The following is a 26,046-nucleotide window of genomic DNA, read 5'->3' on the forward strand; positions in this document are numbered from 1 at the left end:
TATGCCATCTTAGAACTTAACCCGTTTCTGGCAAAAATGTTGTAGATTACCGAAAAGCTATAATAACTCAACATTTCAAATACTGATGGGCAGAGTTGTATAGAAGATAAAGCAATGTTGATACTAATGAGGACATTCCAAATATTTAAGGTGGAGTTGGAGCTATATTTAATATTTAAGTGATTTCATTTATATTCACATATATTTATATATTTAAATAACTGAATATAATTAGTAAGAATTATTACTCTTTACTTTTAATATATACTTACGCGCTCAGTTATTTATCAAAAGTTGTTAACAATTACATTTATTAATACCAATTATTTTTATACAACTTGTAATTTGTGATTTACTAAACCAATTATTCATTTATTCTTTTTATCTATTAACAAGCCGCAGTTATCTTTAGATACATTTTTATTTCTCCTATCAATTTTTTTTTTTCCTATTTCATTATTTCTTATACAATATGATCTCAGAAAGGAAAGAACAAAAGAGATCTAGAAATTCTGTTATATTTGCTGCAACAGTTGTTGGCATTTTTGTTTTATTATCTTTAATTATTTTACGATTTGCTCTACAACATCATGAAGAAAATGAATTAGCGCAACAAAATTCAGTAATTTTTGATAATGCACCAACAACTCAAGTATTAATACCTAATATTAATGATATTATAAATAAATTGGAAGAAAATGAAGAAGAATTAGTTAATGAGATAGCTGCAACAGTTAAAACTAAATCATCTACCGTTCCAACAACAATAGCTTCAAATATTGATACAGAAATTTTAAATATCACAACTTCTTCTTTACCAACTACTACTACTACTACTACTACTACTAAGATTCCATTAACCAGTGAACCTATAACTCCATCACCAAAAACAACTGAAACTCCAACAACTACAGATCAACCTATAGTAACTACAACAGAACTTGTAACTACAACAGAACCAACAACAACAACAAGTTCTACCACTACTACTACTACCAGTACAACAACTACTACTACAACTACCACAACAACTATCGAAGTTCCAACCACTACTAATGTGCCAATAACTACCCCAGCAAGTACAGTAACAATACCAACTGAAGGACAAACTACATTAAAACCAGAAATTATAAATGATCAATGTGAGATGCCTTTTGAGTCTTCACAATGTCCTGATACATCATCACAATCAAAAAAAGAATACCCATCAGTATCAGAAATTTCATCAACATTCATTCCAAATGAATTTAATCTTGAATTAACTATAAAAAGTCTTACTTTTCCATTAAAAGTAACAGGTAGCATGACATCTCAAATCAAAATATTGAACACAACTAACACTCTTTTTATAAATATTGGTAGTACCATCAACTATATCTATCCTTCTGATATTGAAATATATGACTGCAAAAATAAACAATTTATATGCCTTCATAGTATAACACGCCTCATGACAAATGATATGTTGATCTTACATCTTTCTTCTCAGCTTTCAGCAGAAAGAAGTGTTTTTATTAGAATTACCAAATTTACTTCATATATTGAACAAAGATCAAATGTTGTTAATATACAATCACCACGCCGTTGGCAAAAAGGAACATCAAGTTTGATATTATCTTCAAACTTTGGTGTTAAAAATGCTAGAATGATGTTTCCCTCTTATGATAGATTACAAATAAAAATTCCAACAACATTAACTATAACTACAAGTGCTGAATATGATGTTAGAAGTAATTTCCCATTAAATAGTGTTTCAACAATTGATGAAGATGATGGTCAGTATAAAAAATATACATTCCAAACAATTGGTTCAATATCAGCTAACCAAATAGCTTTTTCAATATTTAAAGATACACAAAATCTTTTTGATAAAACATCTAATCCAGAAATTGAATTAATAACAGCTCAACATATCAAAAAAAAAGATTTTAATTGGCTTTTCCAGGAAGTTCGTACTGTTATTGATGAGATGGAATCTTTAACAAACTCTAAATATCCATTATCAAAATTAACTATATTAGCAACATCCATTAATTATGATGTTTTATCATCACCAGGTTTTATAATTGTTAAAGAAGCTAGTCTTGAATATTCAAAATATTATCAAACACATACATTTTTAATTAAAGCCATCATTCAACAATGGATTGGAAATTTTATTTCTAGTGAAAAGAGTAATGAACTATGTATTCAGGTAAATTTAATTTAATATAATAAGCATATTAATAATAAGTAATATATTAAAATTATTACTTATCACAATTATATATATTTATATATTACACAGATTATGATGATTTTTAAAACAGATTTATCAATATGACCTATTACTACTTTATAATATACACTTATAATTTAATAATAATACTGCACTTATTTATATAAAATAATATTAGGAGTCTTTAAAATTTCATATATAATATTTTGTTTTCATTTTCATAAGTTTATTTTAATAGTCAATCAAATATTTTACAATTTTATGACATTTACAACATATTATTTATCATTTATTTTAATAAATAACTTTTTTTAGGATGGTTTATTAAACTATTTAGAATGGACAATATCATCAAAATTACCAACAGTAAATATGAAAATAATTGATAGATATCTTGAAGCAAAAACACGTTCAATGCGTAATGAAGACTCTGGATTTGATAATGAACTTCTCCTTCGTGATATTAAAGATATCTCTGATATTAGTGTCAAATGTTCTAATAAAGCACCATTAGTATTCCATATGTTATCTAAAACATTTGGTGGAAAACATTTTCTAGGAAAACTTTTAACATCATTAACATATAAACATCTATGGAAAACTATTAATTTAGAAGAGATGTCTGAAGAGATATTAGAAGTAACACAATCTAAACAAGCACAAAATTTAATTAATCAATTTTTCCAAAAATCCGGTTACTCAACTTTAATGATATCAACAAATAATAATGCTATAACAATTAAACCAATAACAAATAATAATTGGACAAATTTTGATTTACCAATACAATTTATTGCTGAAAAAAACAAAAAATATACAGCTAAATCAACAATTGATAGTATTGTTAATATAGATGATAATGTATCATATATTTTTGGAGATCCTACAAATGCTTTATATGCTAGAATATTATATAACGCCCCAATTTATAAATCTATTGCCTCTTGCACACCAGATTGTGATGGAGTTGGAAAAGAAACTATTGAAAGAACATTTAATGATTTTTGTTGGGGACTATTGAATAACAAATTGGTTTTTAACAGTAATAGTGAAAAAAATATTGAAAAAGAGACATGGAAACAATTTTTTAAGATTATATCTAAAAAAAATAGGGAAGGCACTTTTTCAACTAGGGATTACAGAGATGAAGTTATATCTCAAGAATGTAATTGTTGTTTGCATAAAACATCTTCCAGTTCAAGTGCATGTAAATTGATATGGAAAAACAAGTGTGAAAAAATAGATGTTGTTAGAATGACTTTTTCAAAATAATAATTTTCTTTTTTGTATAAACAAAACACATAATTACTGTACATTTTTTTTTATTAAAATACAGAAATATTCATATATCCCTTTTATTTAACAATATTTTAAAAAAATTATTTAAATAAAAGATAAAAATTTAGTTATTTTTTTACTATTACATTTACCCACCAGACAATGGTGGTAAAATAGCTATCTCTTTAACATCATCCATATTTATTTCAACTTCAAAATCATTAACATACTCTTGATTAATCGCTAACATTGAACAATCTTTTAAATATGATATTTTATCTAATTTCTGAAAATAATTTAAACAATAATTCTTTTTTAACTATACGCTTACTTGAAATATGATATCTTTAATCACTTTCCCTTTGACTATCTTTGGAAAATCTATTTTAACACTACTTGAATATGATTCACGAGCAGATCCAAATAAAAGAATATTCTTTTCTGGCATTCTCTAAATTTTAATTGACAATAATAAATATATAATACACTTAGTTTATTGTTTATCATACTCAATCATTTGAAATTCAAGTAAATAATGAATATAAACTTTTTAATCTTTTAATTCATAGAGTATAAAAAGAATGAAGATATATCACAATAACTAGGGAAAATTTTGAATAATAAAATATTTATTTACGATATATTTTCACAATGACATAAATAAAAATTTTATATAGAATGATTTATGAAAACCAAAAAAAAAAAGAAGAATAATCAAACTTTGATACTAAAGTTAAATTACGTTCTTTCTAAATAAATATAGTAATAATACAAAATCCAAAAGAAAAATTTTAGAAAAAAAAAATGTAAATATCTAATAACAGGCTTCATTTTTTAATCAAAAACACAATATATATCACTAAAAATATATATAAAATCTTGATTCTTTTTTTTTAAATACTATTAAAATTGTTTTGGTTTCTCTTATATAATCATACAAAAAATGTACTTTGTAAAAGAAGAATTAAACTAAATAAATAATGCTAATCTTAGAGTTTACTAAAATAAAAACGAAGGCAATTACAGAGATAGATTGATGAGAAATAAAAATATTTTTTAAAAGATAAGAAAATTATTTATTTTCTACAAAAACTATAATATATCTTTTCCTGTAATACTTTAATAATAATAAAAGTTTAAAAATTGATTAATAAAATTTTTAAAATAAATATTTATAAAAGGATAATTATATTAACATATTAAATAAATTAATTTTTTTTCTGGTAACTTTTCTCCAAAAAAAATAAAATGATATAAAAGTTTAATTGGTTTTTATTTTTAATTAAAGCGCGCCCTCCTTTTCACACCATCTGTCGTCATTTTTATATTACTTCCTACATTTTATTCATATAATTGCTATATCGAAAGATGATGATATGAGACATGTTAACCAACACAATACAAGGTCAAAACTTATACTTTTTCCCGAAACGCAAATTATTTATAAGGAAAATATAGTGGCGCCATTTACTTTTGATTATTTATTATTGTTGTTTCTTCTGAAAATTTTTTTCTATTTTCTTTTTTTTTTTTAATATATTAATTATTTTTTTTAAATACATTAAATTTGAAATTTTTATTGTTATGATGGATAAAATTAATGTTTTGTTTTTGTTTAGTTTATATTTATTTAATTTCTTCTTTTTTTAAAAAAAACACATAAGTTAAATTTTTTATATATTAAGATCGTAAATTTTTTTAACAAAAATAATGTATTTTTTTTAATTAAAAATAATTAAGGCATATTTAATCAAGCTTATCAAGATGATGGTGTCCGGTTTAGATTTAAAAATAAAATGGCAAGACATACAGTTAGATTATCAAAATCAGCGGCATACATAATTTTCATTGACAACATATTCATATTGTTTTTTTTTTAAATTTGTAATTGAATTTGTTAATATATAAATGCATGCAAAAATTGTAGTGACCTGATTTCCTGAGTTTCTAACTAAATTATATTACCTCATTATCATATCTATTCCCATGTATCTATTTCTATTGCAAAATTACACAAATATCAATGAGTCATTTTGTTGTAATAGAAATATTATATATATACATATGCATATTTTATTTTATTATTATTACACATATATAAAATGTTTTAAGAATAGCTAATTTTTAACAGTATTAATTTCCATCATCAGCATTTTTCCACCAATATATGCGTCATGTTTTTGATTAAAAAAAAAAGAACTTTTTATTTTAATCTCTTGTCAATTAAAAACACCTACATTATTGTCATATTACACTTTTATTAATTTTTAATGTATAAGTTTCACAAATCAAATTGATAAAGTATCATTTTGTAATGCAATGTAAATTGTATATATGTTTATAATTCTTTTATCAGTTTTACTTGAAAACCTTTTTTTCATAGTTAAATATTTTATCTTTTATTTTTATAGCTAGGAAAAAAATATATATGTAAAATTTTAAGTTTATTTTAGTGGTGGCGTTTTTAGTTTAGTTTATAATATAAAGGAAAAGAGATTTTTTTTTTAAATATGAAGATAAATAAGTACTTTTTTTCTATTTATTAATAAATCTTTTTCATTAAATTTACTTGATTTATATGTACTCTTTATGATATCCTATCATGTTTAGTATTTATCTATTAATACAATTTATGCTATTGTTTGATAAAAAAATAACAATATTATAAGTATAAAATAAATTTAATTTCACTGGTTTTTTTTTTCTGTTTTTTGCCAAATAAATGTTATCTAATGTATATTGATTTAGTACATGTTTGAATATTTATTGAATACTAAACTATCGTCTTAATTATTTACGTCATCCAATTGTACTTATTTTTATCTTCTTTATCCACCAAAACTTTATAAGGGCTTATTTTTAACCTTATGTACCCTAAAATTCTAAAATTATAGCAACAAATTTGTTAAAGAAATATCTATATCGTCTACTTATATTGAAATGGTTCTATTTCTTTTCATTATTCCCCCCAGAGTACATTCTGTCTCATCCCTTTTAACAGGAATATAAAATTGGGGTCCCATATAATATACATTTATGGTGCTTTGTATATATAGATTTTTATTTCATAAAAATTTTTTTTTTTACTTCCCCAACCATTCTTTATTTATTTGTTTTATACAATATTCTTCAAATAAATTTTCCTTTTATTATTAAAATTTTATCTCGATTTCATTTTATTTTGTTTTTTTTTTTTCAACTGATATATTTTAGATAGGATATGTCCACTGAAAGACATTCTCTTATTGTCCTTAAACCAATAATACGTTCACCAACTCATAATGTTATTAGAATAGAACGTAAGCAAGATTTAGATACTGATGAAATACTACATATTGCTGGTGGTGATCATGCTGGAGTTATTGTTAATAAATTTACTGGAACATATGAACCTTTAGAAGAGTATGATCTTCTAATTAATTTTTCTGTATGGTTAACTATACCTGGAGAAAAAAGTGATGAAAAAAGACAAGAAATTAGAATTATAAAATTTATTTTTGACAATGTTACGGAGAAGGATTTGCAGCATGAGTGTGCTGAAAAAATATTTAAAGATATCATTTCATTATTCCCAAGAGGTGTGATGATAAATTTTTAATTATATATATATATATCCTTTTTTTTAGATTATTTGACTTTTATAAAAAGAATGTTAAAGATAATGGAAGATGGATATGAAGAAATTAGTGTTATTGAAATAGATATGAAGTTTGCTGATGAAAATGAAGTTATTGAAATGCCAAATGATTATGGTTAGTTTAATGTCTTTTTAGTAGAAAAAAAAAATTAATTATTTATTAATTCATTTTTTTTAAAATCGAGTAATTTATTATTTTTTATTTATTTAAGACTCTGAACCATCTGATGTTGAAATAACAAGTGCACATGTACAGGAGTTACTTGAGCATGCTTTTCCCAATAGTTTAAAAGTTTCAAATATGGCTAATGTACTAAAGTGTACAGAGGATGAAATACACAACTTTTTAATGGAACTTGCGGATAAAGCTATTGTTGGGAAAGTTGATAATGAAGATGATGAATGGATTCGTATTGAGAAACGACATATTGATCAAACAATTGCATTTAAAAAACAGGAAGAAGGTTATGAAGGAAAAGAGCAACCAACAATAGCTATTATAACAAATTTGTATAGTGAAAAGAAAGCAATTGATGCAATTATTGAAAATAGACATACATTCCATAAATATAGGGCATCTGGTGAAAATAATATTTACACAACTGGAAATATTGGACCACATCGTGTTGTTGCAACTAAGCTTCCTAGTGTAGGTGACAGTAATTTTAATGCATATATAAGTGCATCTGGTGGCACAACAAGACTTCTTGGTAATTATCAAGATGTTGTTCATGTTATTATATTAGGAGCTGCTGGGGCTGTTCTCAATTTTTCAAATGTTTTTAATTCAAATGTTAATTCTGTTAAATTAGGTGATGTAGTCGTTTCAAATTCAAGAACTTTTACAAATAAAGAATCTCCATCGTATGTTTATGCTAATAAATATACAACTGATAGAGATACAGATGAATATGATGGTTATTTATGTTCATCATGGTCTCCATCTGACAATATTTTGGCACAAATTGCCTCACAAACAAATGATGCTTCTCTAATGAATGATTGGGAGGTATTTACACAAGAAATAATTGATAGTTTAAATGAATCTGCTGGTGATAACAGTTTTTCAAAACCAAATGAAGCAGATGTATTGAAAGTCCCTGTTGGTGGTGGTAATTTTGTCGCAATACCACATCAAAATCCTGAAAGATCATCCTCAAAAATACATGTTGGTCCTATTGGCGGTATGAAATCAATTATTGAAAATGAAAATGACAATAATAAAAGTATTGCGAATGAATCACTTAATTCAGATTATATAAAAACTGTATATTATAATTTAAAAGAGAAATTCACCAAAGAGAATCATCTTAAAGCTATAGATGCAGGTTCAGAATCAATTATTTCAGCAATTCAAGGATCGTGTATAGGATCTTGGTCATTAGTTCGTGGAATTACAGATTATCAAAATGGTTTGTCACGTAGTGGTCGCATTTGGCAACCATATGCTGCAGCTAGGGCTGCTGGTTTGGTAAAAGCAATTCTCGAAAGGCTTCCTCCTTCTTCTTAATATTAAAAAATTTCAGTACCATTCAATTTTGGTATGGTCATTTTTTTTTTTGGATAAAAATAAGTAAATATTTTTTTGTTTATTTTTAATGTGTTAATTTTTAATTATGATTTTTTTTTTAATTTTTTGAAGAAAAGTAATTTTTTTTAAAACAAAAAGGAAATTTTTATATAATACTTTTAAAAATAATAATAAGCAAAATCATGTTTTAAAATATAAAGTAATTTTTCATGTATTCATTATAATAATAAAAACGAAATGCGTGCTAGAAATAAGTTAGTAACATTTTTAATAATAAAAATAATTGAATTTAAATAAAATGAAAGTGTAGAAGAAACTATTCATACAACATATTAAACTTTTACAAAAGAATTTTAATTCAAAAATTTTCTAAAAGAAAAGATAAAAACAATAAGGCCTTTGAATAAAATTTGAAAGATATTTAAAATAATAAAAAAAAAGTTAAACAATGGTAAGTACATTTTCTAAAATAATGTATGATGTAAAATGATATAAATAGCTCATTCAAAAATTAAAATTTGAAACTTTTGGAATTACTATATAAGGAATTTTTTTGTAGTCAGAATCTAGAAACTTTACAAAGTTATTATAAAAAAATTATTTATGAACTTTTAAATAATAATAAACATATTAATGCGAAAAATAATTCTTTGAAAAAAAAATTTGATTCTTGAGATTTTTCTCTTGAAAAGAAAATTTAAAAAAAGTATTTGATAAAAAAAAAAAAACTAATAACGTATTTTAAAAATAAATATACTAACAATCTGATTTAACAAAAAAAAATAGAAAAGAATTTGGAATACATAATATTATAAGTTCATCTGAAGGTATTTATAAAAGTACAAAATAACTATTTCATTTTTTAAATAATAAAAAATATTTATCAACTTATTTAAAGTTAACGATATTAAATTTGATTAAAAATTCATGTTAAAGTATTTTCCATGAATCATTTTAAAAAATGATAGTTTTAGTGTTTCTTAATTTTTAAATAAAAAAATAAAAAGGATTAAAGGAAGACTGCTAATGGAAGAATAAAAAACATTAAGGTATATATAAGAGTACGCTTACTAGTTATCTTTCTGTATTAAATAAGATAAAAAGAAATAAAGGAAATAATTTATTTCTATATACTTTGAAGTTGTAAAATTTTATTGGTTTCCTGAAATTTGAAATGGAGAAAGGTAAAGCTTACAAGAAATTAGGTCTGCCAAAACTAGAAATTACTAAAATTTCTTTTAATTTTATATACTAAATTTATCTAGTTTTCTTTTGAACTAATTATAACGTTAACTTTATTTAATGCAATAAAATGACAATTTTTTCTAAAAATCTATTACATTTTTTATCTGAGAAAGAAAAATAATTTTTTTTTTTGTTTTTAGTATGTAGTTTCATCTTCATTTTGAAATATTAGATAACACAAACAATGCATTTAATGTAATTGGATTGAGTAGGCGTGGTGTACTTTTAATAATTTAATGTAGATCTATATATGGATATATTTTCACAATGGTAAAATGTAAATCTCTTTTATTATAGTTTGTTGATTGTTTATCATTTTTATTATTTGATAAATCTTTACCACTATCTCCAATTTCAGGGCTGTATCTTTGATATCTAGATGCATATACATGCTTATTCAATATTATTATAGATTATGTATAAAACATATTTATTTTCTATTTTATCTCTATCTCAAGCTAATTCTATCTTTGTCCATATACTTATATTTCAATTTATATATATTATTAATGAAAAAAAAAAGTAACTAAATAGCGAATTTCAATTTGACTTGACGAGTTTCGTGATGTCGAATAAAAGTTTGATAATCTAATTCGTTGTTACTGAAACTCGTCTAGTTAAAGGAAAATATTCCAATACTTTAATATTCTTTAAAATTGCATAAAATAAAAGTAAAAGAGGTGATACCATTTTAAGACATTTAATTTCATGCATTTAAAAAATATTATTTTTGAACTGTTCGTTATATTATTTTCTTTTTTAATTAACAATTTTATTACAAACTATTGAGTTTATTTTAATGCATTTTTCTATTAAATGCATGTAACTCATTTTCTTTCTCCTCCTATCTTCATTTCATCTTTTTTATCTGCCTACTAAAATGATGATTTGGGTTTATTATCTTTTTAGTTGAAATATATATATATAGGCCCAAAAAGAGATACTCTCTTTGTCTATTTTCTATATATTGGTTATAACGTTTTTACTATTTTTGGAATAAATAAACTATAAAAATGGTATGTTTTAGTATATAACTTTCTTTTTTTTATGATAAAAAAAAATTTTTTTTAATAAAAAATTTATGAAATTATTAAATTTTTTTTTTAATTTAAATATATAATTTTAAAAATTTTGTAGCGTGAAGTTATTTCTGTTCACATTGGCCAAGCTGGTGTTCAAATTGGTAATGCATGTTGGGAACTTTATTGTCTTGAGCATGGAATACAATGTGACTCAACAATGCCTAGTGACAAAAGTCAAGGAATTAATGATGATTCATTTACAACATTTTTTGCTGAAACCGGAAATGGAAGATATGTACCTAGAGCTGTTATGATTGATCTTGAACCAACAGTTATAGATGAAATAAGAACAGGTCAATATAGACAATTATTTCATCCAGAACAATTAATTACTGGAAAAGAGGATGCTGCTAATAATTATGCTCGTGGTCATTATACAATTGGAAAAGAATTAATTGATCTTTCTTTAGATAAAATTAGAAAAATTGCAGATAATTGTACTGGACTTCAAGGTTTTCTTGTTTTTCATTCATTTGGTGGTGGTACTGGTTCAGGTTTTACATCATTACTTATGGAACGTCTCAGTGTAGAGTATGGAAAAAAATCTAAACTTGAATTTTCTGTTTACCCAGCACCCCAAGTTTCGACAGCCGTCGTTGAACCATATAATTCTGTTCTGACAACACATACAACTCTCGAGCACTCTGACTGCTCATTTATGGTTGATAATGAGGCTATTTATGATATATGTAGAAGAAATCTTTCAATTGAAAGACCATCTTATTCTAATTTAAATAGAATTATTTCACAAATTGTTTCTTCTATAACAGCATCACTTCGTTTTGATGGGGCACTTAATGTTGACTTAACAGAATTCCAAACAAATTTAGTACCTTATCCAAGAATTCATTTTCCATTAGCAACATTTGCTCCAGTTATTTCTGCTGAAAAAGCTTACCATGAACAGTTATCTGTTTCTGAAATAACAAATCAAGTTTTTGAACCCGGTAATCAAATGGTAAGTTATTAATAAAAAAAAAGTAAAATTTTTCATTTATTAAGGTAAAATGTGATCCAAGAAATGGAAAATATATGGCATGTTGTTTATTGTATCGTGGTGATGTTGTTCCTAAAGATGTCAATGCAGCAATAGCATCAATAAAAACTAAAAGAAATATTCAATTTGTTGATTGGTGTCCAACAGGTTTTAAAGTTGGAATAAATTATCAACCACCAACTGTAGTTCCTGGTGGTGATTTAGCTAAAGTTCCCCGTGCAGTTTGTATGTTGTCAAATACTACAGCTATAGCTGAAGCCTGGGCTAGATTAGATCATAAATTTGATCTTATGTATGCAAAAAGAGCATTCGTCCATTGGTATGTTGGTGAAGGAATGGAGGAAGGAGAATTTAGTGAGGCACGTGAAGATTTAGCAGCACTAGAAAAAGACTATGAAGAGGTAGGAATTGATAGTGGTGCTGATGATCAAGAAGCTGTTGAAGGAGAAGAATATTAAAGAAAAAGAAAAAAATAAAGAAAAGCCAAAACTTTATTTGCTTTGCTTTAAAAATAAATAGAAAATTATTTCCGTGATAATAATTGTTGATAAATAATAATATTAGTTTATTTCTTAATTTGCTTTAAAAACATTATATGCTTGCTATTAATAAAAAATATCCAGTGAGAATATTATTATTTCTTTTTTAAATTTACATATATAAAAAAAGATAAATTTTTATAGACATATATATGTATACACAAAAGTAATATAAACTTATAAATTCTTTATAAAAGAAAAATTTTTAAATATTTAATTATAATTATATTATAATTTCAAATAGTATATAAAGAACAATGTATTTTATAGATAAAACTTTAAAAACAGTAACTTTCTAATATGAATAAAAAAAAAACATTATATTATAATTAATCTTATTTTCTAATAAAATATTTAAACAGAAAAATACATAATTTTTTTAAAATAATATTTGTTATAAAATAATTTTATAAAAAAAAATAGATGCTTAATTCTGAAATTTTTTTTAAAATAAAAAACGACAAATAACTTGATATATTTCATCAATAAAATTATAAAAATTTTTTTTGCATATAAAAAAAAAATGTATTTATCTACTCATAAAATTAAATAGTTTAAATTGAGGATATTAAATTTATTTTTAAACTTTTTTTTTTTAATTTATACAATCCCTTGAATAAAACTACTAATACCTATTTTTAATTCATAGTTTACCATTTAAAAAAAAATAACAAGTATACTTATCTATTTAGAAAAAAATTATTTATTAAAAATGTATGCCTTTTCATTTATATATTTTCTAAATGTGCCCTTGTGTTTTTTAAAGGTATTTAAAAGAAAAGGTACAAATTTTTATTTACATCACTTCACTTTAATGTTAAAGTTCACCTGAATTAAATATATTTTTTTCTATGTCTTTTGCACGATTCTTTGATTGTTATAGTTTACTTGTTTTTTCTATGATTAAATTATTTTTAAGATATTATATTGTATAGTAAATAATTTAACTAATTAATTTATATTTTGCCTGCAAGATAGTTGTAGTTATTTTATATTTTTTTTTTGTTATATTTTCTATCATAAATTATATTTTAAATTAACTTTTTTGTAATATTGTTAATTAGACTACTATAATATTTGATAAATATTTTTCATCACATTTATATTAATTTTCAAGTGATTAATAACAATCTTTATAAAAATCTTTTTATTTTTATAATAATAAATTTTATTAAAATAAAAAAAAAGATAGATAAAGTAAAAATTAAAGTGGGAAGAATGAAGATGAATCAATTTTTTTTACTATATATCATTTTTGAGATAAGTATCTTTTAGTATTTTGATAAATATATATATTTATCTTTTTAAAAAATTACATTAGTATTAGAGTTATTAATCAGTAGTATATTTAATATTTTATAAACATTAAGTATTAGTAATTTATTAAAATGATAACAAAGCTTTATTATTATTATTATTATTAATTAATTAATAAAATATTGAATATATTATACTTTTTTTTTGTCATAAATTTACATTAAATGTATATTTTACTAATCAAAAAAGCATATATCATTAAACTTTAAAGTAATATGTTCACCAAAAGTACAAATAAAAGGATTTGCTTTTAAAGAGTAAAAAAAGTATTTGCAAAAAAGTCTTCTTTCACATTATATTATATATATTATACACGTATTATATTATAGTCAAGTATATAAAAAGTAATTAATTATTTGTGCAAAAGTTTTATACAAAAAACAGTAAACACTATATTATTTGCATTTAAAAATGACTGCAATCTTTATATTTGTGTCTTTTTTGAAATAAATCTATGACAAATAATCTATATAACTACCTTTTATTTAAAAATAAAAATGTTGAATTTTTATTATATTAATTTTTATAAAATGTTTAATCGAATAGTTTATTTTATTAATAACATTTAAAAAAACTATTTACATTATGTAAAAATTATCTTCAAAAAACTTCTCACATCTAATTTGAACTTTTCGTTTCTCATCATTAGCATAACCTTTGTATAATATTATATTTTTTGTAGACCAAAGATTATCAATGTTAGTAGATAAGATTAAATTTTTGTAGTAAAATAAATTTATAATTTCTTTATACATATATATATATATATACATAATTTTTTTATAATAAATAATTTATTAAGTTTAAAGTGTTTTATTACAAAAAATAATTATTATTCAAAAGAAATTAATATCTTTTTTTTTTCAAAAAATAAACATAAGTTTAATGATTGCAAGATAATAATTTTACTCTTACCATAATTCATATGATTTTTCAGTGAATAATGAATGTTTTAGAATTTTTCTAATTATAAATTGTTGACGTTCTTCGAAGTTAAATAACAATTATAAAATTACTAAAACAAATAATATATGAATATATCCTAAATAATATTTTATAAAAGTATATGTATATATCGTTAAAAAGTTTTTCAAATAATTTTTTTTTTACATATATAATATTTCACTAAATAATAAATAAAGGATTGTGTTGCAAAAAAAAATGCTAAAAATATTACATTCCCATTGAGATATTTCTTTTTCATTATCTCTGATCACCAATATTAAAAAATTCTTTTTTTTTTTTTTACAAATAACATATCTGCAATAGTTATTATAAAAATTGTTTACATATATATAATCGTTTTAAGTATTACAGACTGTCAACTAAAAATTATCTTTTTGCAAAGAAAGTCGTCTTAATTGTTATATAATTAATATTTAACTTGTCTGCATTTTGTTATTTTATAATTTATGGTAATATACTTATCGCCATGATTACTTATTTGACATTTTTTTTTATAATATTTAAAAAAATAATTTTTTTTTGTATATATTTATACTATATATATACATATTTATATTTAATGACATATTTATGCAGCAAAAAAAATTGCAATAAATAACCTACATAAATTTTTGCAAGTTAAATTCTATTTTATAATTTAGATTTTATGGAAAATAAACATTTGTGTTACATTATACTAACAAAATATATCATCAGAAAAATCATATATTTTAATAATTCACCTACTTATATAAATATCAATAATTTAATAATATAATTTTTAAAAGTTTTTTAAATCTTTTTAATAATATTTATTGTCTACTTTTCAGAATAAGTGGAATATATAATATTCATCCATTAAAATCTTTTAAACATTTTAAGCATACACAATTTTTTATATTCTGGTTCAATAAATATTTTTTTTTTTTTGTTTTTTAAAAATGTTTTTAAGAAATATCACTAAAATATTTTTTAAATATTAGTAGGATACATTCATTTTGACTATGAATAAAATTATTTTAAACTTTAAAAAAAATTAGTAGAAAATTATATTTTGTTTTAACTATCTATGCACTTCGTTTATAATTTCATTAATCAAATTTTAATTATTTATATATATTTGTTAAAATGATTACAAAAATAGTTCATTACATTCCATTCATTTTAATTATTTTTTTTTTATAATTTTAATTAAAAGTATTAATTGTTTAATGTACATTATTTTTGGAGATTTATGAAAAATAGTTTATAATGCATTTTTTTTTCATTTTCTAACATATATTTTAATCAATTTACAATGTATTGAAAAAAAAAAAAAACTTATTTTATTAATAAAAAATGTATATATTATGATTTTAAAATCCGTATGTTTCTCTATTATAACTAAGCATTCACACATTCAATGAAAATAATTTATGTATAAGTCAAAAAGGGTAAAAAAACAAAAAATTATTTTATTATATATTATATGATCTCGCACTATACAACTTCAATTGTACTTTATTTTTAAATAGTTATTTTATTTTAAAATATGAACAATTTACAGAGATACATTTTTTATATATTAAATAATAAAATTTAATATTATATATTTTGCAAAATACTAAAATTTTCACATCAAAATATAAAAACTGTTAACTTTTTTTTATATTTTTTATTAATTTATTTGAATTCTTATTTAAAAAAAATATATAGTAAATTATGTATTAAAAGTATTCTAAAATAATTTTTTTTTAATACAAATATTTATTTCTTTAAAAAAGAAATATTTTTTTTTTATATATACATTATTTTTTTAAATAAAACGTCATTAATATGTATATAATTTAAAATCATTTAAGAAAAATTTTAACTACTTTATTTTAATGTATAACTAATTTCAATTTTATTATTACGCAAAATAAATGTTTCAGAAATATTTTTTATTTAATTTTTTTTTAGTACAATGTTAAATATAAAACATTTTTTTATCATAATTTAATATTTCATGTATTTAAGTTAAAATAAACTTATAACAAGTTGAAAAACCTGTAACTTTATTATTTCTTTTCATTCATAAAAGTTTTGTAACATTCATGTTTTTAATGTTTTTTATTTTGAAATATTTATTTACTTTTATACAACTTTTATTATATGATGTAAACATGTTATACAACAAAAATGATATTCATTTAATTATTATATTGAGATACATTGCCTTATTTTTGGTAAATTTATTTTTGCAAAAATTATTAAAATAATATTTATTGTTAAAAGATAAGAAAATAATAATGACTATTGATATGACAAAATGTCTTTAGTAAATATATTTTTTAAGTAATGAAATTTTTTATTTAGTAACATAAAAGATTAAAATATTAATGTTCTAATTGTGAACTTAAAATTATTTTAAATGCTTGTAATAAATTTTTTTTATATTCATTCTTAAAAATTTATATTTGTACTTTCTTTTTTTTTAAAATAATTATTTTATGACATAATAAGTATAATTTATTCTATAATCTTTTTATATATGTTGCAAATATATGTATATATTTTTATATAGAATATTAATAATCATTGAATATGAGGATATACTTTATCAATTTTTATAGTTGTATGATTAAAATATATTATAATATATCTTTATTTATATGAGAAATTACTTTACTTTTTTTTTCTATATAATATTTTTTTTAAAATTAAATAAAATTTTTATTATTATATAAAAAAAAGTGGCAAATTTGTATGTTATTATTTTACTATCTAACAATAAAGGACTGATAAGAATAGATATAAATAATGTTTACATATTATCACTATTCTCATATTAATACATTTATTACTGGTTGATAAATAGTTTAAATATCTTCACAATTGCAAAAAAAAAAGAAGAGAATATTATAAGTGCAAGAAGGGTGGAGAAAATTGTTTAAACGATACTTCTAACCATTCTCTACAAATTCTCTGACATTTTACTTTTACAAACTATACGTTATTTTAGAAAATATTTAACCATCTAACTTTTATCATATTTTTATATTTTAATATGATAATTAATGTTATTATTTATTTTTTTTTAGAAAAAAAACAAATATTAATATAATAAATATAATAGTATAAAATTAAATTATTATTTTCAATAATGTCTTCAAGATCACATTCAAATAAAGAAAAAGATAGATTACCTTCTATATCTTTAACAGACATGCCGGTTAATGTTATATCACAAATAAGTTCAAACCTTCATCCAGTTGAAAGAATATATTTAGAGAGTATGTGTAAAAAATTACGTAATGCTTCAAAATTTTGGAAAGATATTAAAACAATATTAATAAAATCTTATCTTCATGAATTAGATGAGTATTCTGTTAAAATTAAACAAAAAAAGAAAAAAAATTCTGTTATTAATACTTATGTTAAGGAAAAAAATTTTGTCACAGTATATCATGTCCAACTAACAACTAATAATGGGACAACATATACAATGTATAGTGATCCATTAAGAATTTTAAATATGAAAACTATTGGTATGATATTTAAAAGATGTATATGTCTTAATAAATTAATTATTATTGGAGCCTGCTTAAATGATTCTATTATACCATCTTTAGTATATTTTGAAAATACATTAAAAGTTATTAAATTTTGGAATTGTGAAGATTATTTTGATAAAAAACAGTATGTTTTATTATTTTTATAAAATTTATTTTAAATATATATATAGAAAACCATGTGAATTAATTAAAGCACTTTTTTCATTTCCATATTTATCATCAATAATGGTACTTAGTACAATTAGACCAAAATATGCTACACTACCAGATCATAATGTTGTTAAATATAAATTACATCCAGAAATTGTTTCATGTATTATAGCTCCTATTGAAGAACTTCAATTAACAAATTTATCTATACCATTAAAAAGTTTTAAAATTCTTACTGATCGTCTTTGTACCTCATTAGAAAGACTATCAATTGGTTGTACATATGGTGATGCAAAAAAAGTTAATAGTTATGCCAAAGCTTTAATAGAATTTGAAAATCTAAAAGATTTAGATTTACCACCATTTATTTTTTCAATAAATGAAGATTACTTAATTAACCTTAAAGTATATAATGCTTTATGTATAACAAAAATACAAACTTTTGGCTTTAGACATTATAATACATCAGCATTATTTAAATTTATTAGAAATGATCTCCCACCAGATATAAAAATTGTTAGAATATTTCATAATCCTGGAAGAATACCAAATTTTAAACAACTTGGTTATGGTCCAACTGAAAAAAAAATTTCTGTTACATCAAAAATATCTAAAAATAGTAATACATCAATATCTAATGGTTCAATTGTTGGAACATATGGTAGAAATATATTTAAAGCATTAAGGATAAAAAAAAAAATTCATCATGATGATTTTCAAAATCATTCACCAAGAAGTTCTACTTTATATAATATTGATAAAAATGGTCATTTAACAAATAAATTTGGTATTGGAAATAGTATACCAAGAAGAGAATTATCAATATTTGCTGTTGAGGAAAGTTGTCGAAGTGTTGAAAAATTAATTCATAAAAAGTATAATTGTCTTGATGTTTACTATACATCTGATGTTAAAAAATATCAAGAAATTGTGGGTAAGATGGCATCACCAATGCCCTTACAACATCCATATAAGCCTGATATTGATGGTTTATTAATAAATGGTAAAAATGTTACATCAAATACTATTACAAGAAAAAATTCAGAAAAAAAAGATATGCTTCGAAGACCGGTTTCAAAATTTTTTAACTTATTAAGATTTAAACAAATTACATGAAAAAGGGTATTCATTAATAATATTATTTAAAAAAAAAAAACATTTATATTTTTTTTTTATTCTCCTATTTTAACAAAAACAAATATCAAGTTTTCTAAGAAAATCATTAATAGTCATTACAATTTTATATTCTTTTGAGTAATGAATACATACTAATACCAAATGGATATTGATTAATACTTCTAAGTAATAAAAATATATTTTATAATTATGTTATATTTTAAAAATATATACTTGTACTTGTTATATAACTTAATTAACATTATTGTAACTTGAATAATTATTTTAAAAAAAAAAACTATTAGAGTAATTAAAGTTAAAATTTTTTTATTAAATACTAAATTTTATAGTAATATTATGTTTTATTAGTATATATAAACATGCATTATCATTCTTATAAATATATATAAACCTAAATTTAAACATTTTTATTTACTATTATTATTTAAAATAAAAAATTTTAATTAATCAAAACAAATAATCACAGCTAAAAATGTTTTTAATTGTAAAATTTTTACTAAATTTATATTTATTTTAATATTAAATATAATTATATTGTGATAAAATAATTATTATAGAAAATTTAATTTAATTTTTTATTTTATATTTATTTAAAATGAATTTAAAAAAAATTTTTTTTTATATACAAGAAAGTTTTTAAGTAAAAAGATTAAATTTTTATTTTTTATTATATATCAATGATAGTGATTATTTTTAAACTTTAGGTATACCATTTGATAAAATAAACTTTTACCATTTAAATAAATAAAAGTTTTTTTTTTTTTTTATCTTTCTTAGTATTACATCATAAATATTTTTCCTATTTATCAGACATTTTAATACTTTGACTAAAGAGATTATAAAAATATTGTTTATATTTTATAAATATTTTGTACAAAAATTGGTAATAAAATGAAAAATTTTAAAAATATTTTTATTTAACTTATATTTAAATATATATATATATCTAAAAATAGATATATTTTTGCAAAATTTTATAGTTATTCATTTAATTATTTATGCAAAATACAAATAAAAGTATTTTCCTTTTTTTTTTACTTTTAATATTAAATTAAGATTATCATTTTATATTTTTATGTGTATTTATTATGAGAATTTTTAAAATAAAGATTTAAATTAATTACATGTATAATTTTATAATACCATTAGAAGATCCAAATAACCACATTTTATTCATATATAATCTTGCCCCAGAACAAATTACACTTGTTATCTCATCTGAACGTATTTTTTTTTCAATTTCACATGTTTCACTATCAGTATATATTTTAACTCGATTCATATTATAAAGTGTCATAAATTGTTTAGAAATATTAGGATTCTCTGGTATAATTGTTGATGCATTTTCTTGTAATTTATTAATTAACCTTAATCTTGGTGTTATAGTCCATATTGATGTATGATGATCAGTAAAAAGGCATGCAAACATGGTCATTGAAATCCATTCTATTTGATAACAATCAGAATGACTTTGCATTGATAATGAAATTATTTTTCCAGTTCTTATATCGCATAATACAACACTACCATTATATAAACTTGCTACAATTTTACTTTCACATGGTGATAAGGCCATTGTTTTAATATTATATTGGGAACTATTGTTTGTAATATTCATTGGACAAATATGATAAAGATAATTTCCCGTTCGTACATCACATAATTTAATTAATGTATCTGATATAGATGAAAGGCACATTGTATAATTTGTTAATGGAGATAAAGTAGTTATGGGAACATTTTGTTTTGTTGTTTTACACCAATCTAATGTACTTAAAGTACAACCTTTAAATGGATCCCATATATTTAATATACCATCAGTGGATGCTACTAATCCACCATTTGCAATAATACTTGCATCATATAAAGATTTAGTATGATATTTATAGCTCCATTGACATTGTGAAACATCCTCTGAAGACTTTATTGACCAAAGTTTTATAGTTTTATCTGATGAAGCACTAATAAAACAATTCTCATTATCCATTATACAAATTTTTTTAATACTTCCCTGATGACCATGAAATGTAGAAAGAGGAATTTGATAAAAATCTATTGATGATGATACTTCTTTTATTTTTTCAATTGCTGATACATAATTATTTGTTAATTGTGAATATGATTCATTTGACATACGTTCATATAAATTTATATTTGATGTTACAGAAAAAGGTGATGACATAGCAATATTATCATTACCATTATCCATACTACAATATGATTTTAATGGATTCATTTGATTTTCCAAGAAAGATGTATTTGGTGAGGATGAAAATGATGTAGAAGAGAGTGATGTTGATAATAATGATGGTTTTCCACCAGCTAATCTTATAATTAATTGTGAATCTGGTAAAGAATATTGTATAAATCGATGCCCACATATTTGTGAGAATATATGTAAACAAAGTTTAGCAAATTTTGTATCAAAAATAGATAATAATTGTGGTGTACTATTTTTAGAATCAATAACAATTCCATCAGTATCACTAATAGAATAAATAATTGAAAAATTACAAAAAAGACGTTGAATGATATGTTGCATGAAACGTTGTACAATTTCTGAACCTATTCTACATGCTAATAAATGAAGCCATTTAAGAAGTTTTGAGGCATATAAACGTCTTGAACTAGTACTTGAAAATGTTATTACAGAAGATGATAATATTTTGACAGCTGGTAAAAGAATATCATCAATAATTGTATGTAAATTATCCATTAATTGATTATCAAATAAACAATTACACATTAAAAGTAAAAAATGATTTGATGATATAATCAAAGATTCTTGAGTTTGTATTAATCTTTGTGTTGATGCTTGTAAAAATAATTGTTTAAAATAAGGTAAAAAACAATTAATTATTATAGAAGGACCATACATAACAGTTATTTCTATTAAAACATCCGTTATATTTGAGACATTTTCATCACCATTTACTACAATATCAAGATTAACTTCAAAAATATCTTCAACTTTAGTATAACAATGTTCAAATAATTTTAATAATTCAGGTATTAAAGTGGAAACAGTAATTATAGGACCAAATCTTTTAGCTAACCAAATAGAAGATTCCTTAGCAACAGTTATAACACCAGGATCAGATGAGTATAAAATTTTTTTAATAATTGGTTTTAAAAATGTTTTTGTAAAAATTCTTGTTCCAAAACGTATACATAGCTGTAATAAAAATCTTCTATCAAGTAATTTAATTATACTTGGATCATGTTGTAAATTAAAATCATCATAAAGTTTTTTAACTGCAGCAATTAATTTTGGATGGTATATTTTGTCACATGTTGTTACTCTTGAAAAAAGTAAAAAACAAACAGATAATGCATGTTCATTAATTGTTATCAATGAAATAAATAAATCTACCCATAATGAATCAAATCCTTCAATACCAATCAATTCCCATAAAATATCTACTTGATTTTTTACCAATTCTCTACATTTTTCTTTTTCATTTTTAATAACAGCAATTTTCCATTTATATTTTATTGAATAATATCGTAATAATAATAAATTGGCAACATAAGCACTCTCTGATAAATTAAAATGATTAATAAGTGGATTTCGAACTTCTAATGGATTACTTGTAATTGTTGAAGGAATATTATTAAATAAAAATTTTTTTAAGGTACTTGCTAAATTCCTTGGTAATTTGTAAAAACAATCATTAAATAAAAATCTTGCTCTTTTCAATCTTTGTTCAAAAGGAGCATTCTCAAGTAAATCTCTACAATTTTCTGGTAAACATAATTCAACAATGCAAACAGCTATTGAGGTAAGAGAACTTTCAACATAAATAGGTACAAAATCATTTGAAGAATAAATATCAATAAGAAGTTGTTTTAAATTAAAATTTTCACCTTCTTTATAAACAGTTAAATTTTCATCACTTGGTAAATAATCATTATATAATGGTAAAAATTCAATAATTTCTCCTCTATTAGATTGAGGAAATCTTTTAGGATGTGGTGAGGTAAATAATTGTACAACACCATATGTTCTTAATATATCATCACTTTTTCTTATATAACTTAAATGAACATTAAGAGCATCAACAGCATTTTGTCCTGTTAATAAATAACCAAAAGTTAAATCAATCCATTTATGTAAATTTTCAGAAACTTCCTCACTTTCTAACATATCTTTATGCCATTTAATAAATTGTTCTTCTGTTTTTGTCCAATAAGGTAATTCAAGATTATTCATATCTTCATGTATACTACAAAATATTTTTGGATCACTATAAAATTCAGGTATACATTCATCTGGTGACCATGTATACATTTTTTCAATACTTCTTGGATATTCATTTGGTTCCCAATTTCTTCTAACAATTTGACATAATTTTTCTTTTGATTCAACACGTGCACGATAACTCATTACACAAATATCTGATAAAAGTTCAGGGATATGATGTGATGGAAAACGATTATATTGTTCTTTTAATTGATCATCACCTTTAACTATACGATATTTTGTTTTATCTAAACATCTCCATCCTCCTGTTTCTGAGGTAAAATCACAAACCCATGGCATTATAGGATAATAATTTAAATCATCTTTAGTTCTACCAGCAAATTCATTTAACTTTATAATATAATCAAAATTAGATAATTTTCTATGTCTCCATAATTTGGTAAGTTCTTCCAAAGACCATGAATTTTGATTAATATCAACAATAACAGAAGATGGTACAATTTTTTTTTCAAAATTAATACAATCATTACTAATATTTTTGATAATATCAATTAAATTTAATTGAAACCATAAATTTTTGTTTGCAATAAAATCATTTAAATTATAAACAGGGAATATTCCTTTAATACTAAGTGAATAAAAAATATTTAACATTTGACATATTATCAAATGAAATTGTTGAGAAAATATATCATAATTTTGATATGAAAAAAGTGAAATTTTCTTAATATTATAAATAAATTCATTGTCTATTAATTTAATAAAAATATATTCTTTATTTGTTTTGATTATACATATCAAAGGTAATATTTGCGTTTTTGTTATTAAAGGTCTCCATAAAAATTTTAAATCTTCATTTGTATTTGTATCATCATACCATGATAATGAAAGACGTTTTCCTAATTCAAACATTGAATCAATTGATATAGGTGAAATCTCATGATATTTTGTTTCATTATTTTTTAATTGAATAATTTTATTTTCACATATTCCCTCTTTAGCAGCATTATTTTTAATATGAGTAAAATAATCAGACCTATATTTTATTGATTAGAATATATAACAAAAACTATAAACTTGCATCATTCTTTGAATATTTTTATTAAAATCAATTGACAATGGAAGTGTTTCAATTTTAATATGATATGGAATGTCATTAATATTAATAGTATAAGTTCCTGAAGATAGTATTTTGCACCTCTCCGCCAATGCAAGCGTTGTTGATTTATCCATTTTGACACAAATATGATTATTTAAATTAAAAATATTATAATAATCTGTTAATTTATTGTTTATATGATATATATGTATGTCTAAATGACGACCAAATAATTATTAAATAAACTAAATATAAACAATTTATTCTCACATAACTCGGAAAATTGCTCACATTTTATAGTGGAATTATGTTTATTGTCTTAAAAAAAGATCCCAAATATAGCGATTAATTTTTTTTTTGCTTTAAAACATTATATATATTTAATTTATAATTACATAATATAGTTACCATTTTACGACATTACGATAAATAGGTTATAATAGAAAACAAAACACATAACATATATTTGATGATTTAAAGATATTACAAATGTGCATTTTTTGTATTATCATTTAATTAATTTTGTTTTTATATTTAATTTATCTATTTATGATTGACATAAATTACTTCATTCTTCCATAATTATTAATATATAATTTAATCATAAATATTCTCACAATAAAATGAATAAAAAAAAAGTTCTTTTAATGCTAAATAATTTTAAAAAAAAGTTTAGAATAAAAAAAAGAAGTAAATCAAACATAATTTAATATTATTATTAAAATATATCTCAATAATTTTAAAAATAAAAATTTAATTAATTTCCCATACTAGTGATTATATCAATAACTTTTATAATATTTATGGGCAAAAATATATATAAATAATATTTAAAATTTCCATTTATATAAATTAATTATAAAATTTATGATAAATTATCTTATTAATTTATTATTTGAACTGTAATTACAATTTAATTTATTCAAATATAAAAAATATTTATATTTCTTTTTAAAATCATATTTTATCAACTATTAATTTTTAATATAGGTATTTTATACCCTATAACATATGATTGGCTCTTATTGGGAGTCTATTGGTAAACTACATACTTTGTTTTTTCATTTAAAATTTTTACATTTTTTTTGTATTCATTTAAAAAAGATTCATTTAAAATTTAATTGGTTATTT

At 21.5% G+C, this 26,046-nt stretch overlaps 6 protein-coding genes across 6 annotated transcripts; 4 read left to right on the forward strand and 2 right to left on the reverse strand.

Annotated features, from left to right (window-relative positions):
- Positions 1-472: 472 nt before the first annotated feature.
- Positions 473-3,490, forward strand: SRAE_2000305800 (Peptidase M1, membrane alanine aminopeptidase, N-terminal domain-containing protein; the record flags this gene model as incomplete). The annotated part of the gene is made up of 2 exons (XM_024654206.1): positions 473-2,194; positions 2,534-3,490. The coding sequence occupies 2 exons, from the start codon at positions 473-475 to the stop codon at positions 3,488-3,490; spliced, it is 2,679 nt and encodes an 892-aa protein (XP_024507601.1).
- A 154-nt stretch (positions 3,491-3,644) lies between these two features.
- SRAE_2000305900 (ThiamineS/Molybdopterin converting factor subunit 1 family and Beta-grasp domain and Molybdopterin synthase/thiamin biosynthesis sulphur carrier, beta-grasp domain-containing protein) lies at positions 3,645-3,944 on the reverse strand (the record flags this gene model as incomplete). The annotated part of the gene is made up of 2 exons (XM_024654208.1): positions 3,645-3,782; positions 3,828-3,944. 2 exons carry the CDS (start codon positions 3,942-3,944, stop codon positions 3,645-3,647), a joined length of 255 nt encoding a protein of 84 aa, XP_024507602.1.
- Positions 3,945-6,716: 2,772 nt separating this feature from the next.
- On the forward strand, positions 6,717-8,643 carry SRAE_2000306000 (Nucleoside phosphorylase domain-containing protein; the record flags this gene model as incomplete). The annotated part of the gene is made up of 3 exons (XM_024654209.1): positions 6,717-7,074; positions 7,123-7,248; positions 7,346-8,643. The coding sequence occupies 3 exons, from the start codon at positions 6,717-6,719 to the stop codon at positions 8,641-8,643; spliced, it is 1,782 nt and encodes a 593-aa protein (XP_024507603.1).
- Positions 8,644-10,922: 2,279 nt separating this feature from the next.
- Positions 10,923-12,446, forward strand: SRAE_2000306100 (Alpha tubulin-like protein; the record flags this gene model as incomplete). The annotated part of the gene is made up of 3 exons (XM_024654210.1): positions 10,923-10,925; positions 11,047-11,949; positions 11,994-12,446. The coding sequence occupies 3 exons, from the start codon at positions 10,923-10,925 to the stop codon at positions 12,444-12,446; spliced, it is 1,359 nt and encodes a 452-aa protein (XP_024507604.1).
- Positions 12,447-17,913: 5,467 nt separating this feature from the next.
- SRAE_2000306200 (F-box domain-containing protein) lies at positions 17,914-19,591 on the forward strand (the record flags this gene model as incomplete). The annotated part of the gene is made up of 2 exons (XM_024654211.1): positions 17,914-18,449; positions 18,496-19,591. The coding sequence occupies 2 exons, from the start codon at positions 17,914-17,916 to the stop codon at positions 19,589-19,591; spliced, it is 1,632 nt and encodes a 543-aa protein (XP_024507605.1).
- A 1,141-nt stretch (positions 19,592-20,732) lies between these two features.
- Positions 20,733-25,049, reverse strand: SRAE_2000306300 (BEACH domain and WD40 repeat and WD40/YVTN repeat-like-containing domain and WD40-repeat-containing domain-containing protein; the record flags this gene model as incomplete). The annotated part of the gene is made up of 2 exons (XM_024654212.1): positions 20,733-24,852; positions 24,898-25,049. The coding sequence occupies 2 exons, from the start codon at positions 25,047-25,049 to the stop codon at positions 20,733-20,735; spliced, it is 4,272 nt and encodes a 1,423-aa protein (XP_024507606.1).
- Between the last annotated feature and the right edge of the window lie 997 nt (positions 25,050-26,046).

The sequence above is a fragment of the Strongyloides ratti genome (genome assembly GCF_001040885.1).
Source record: "Strongyloides ratti genome assembly S_ratti_ED321, chromosome : 2".
NCBI classification, from domain to species: domain Eukaryota; kingdom Metazoa; phylum Nematoda; class Chromadorea; order Rhabditida; family Strongyloididae; genus Strongyloides; species Strongyloides ratti.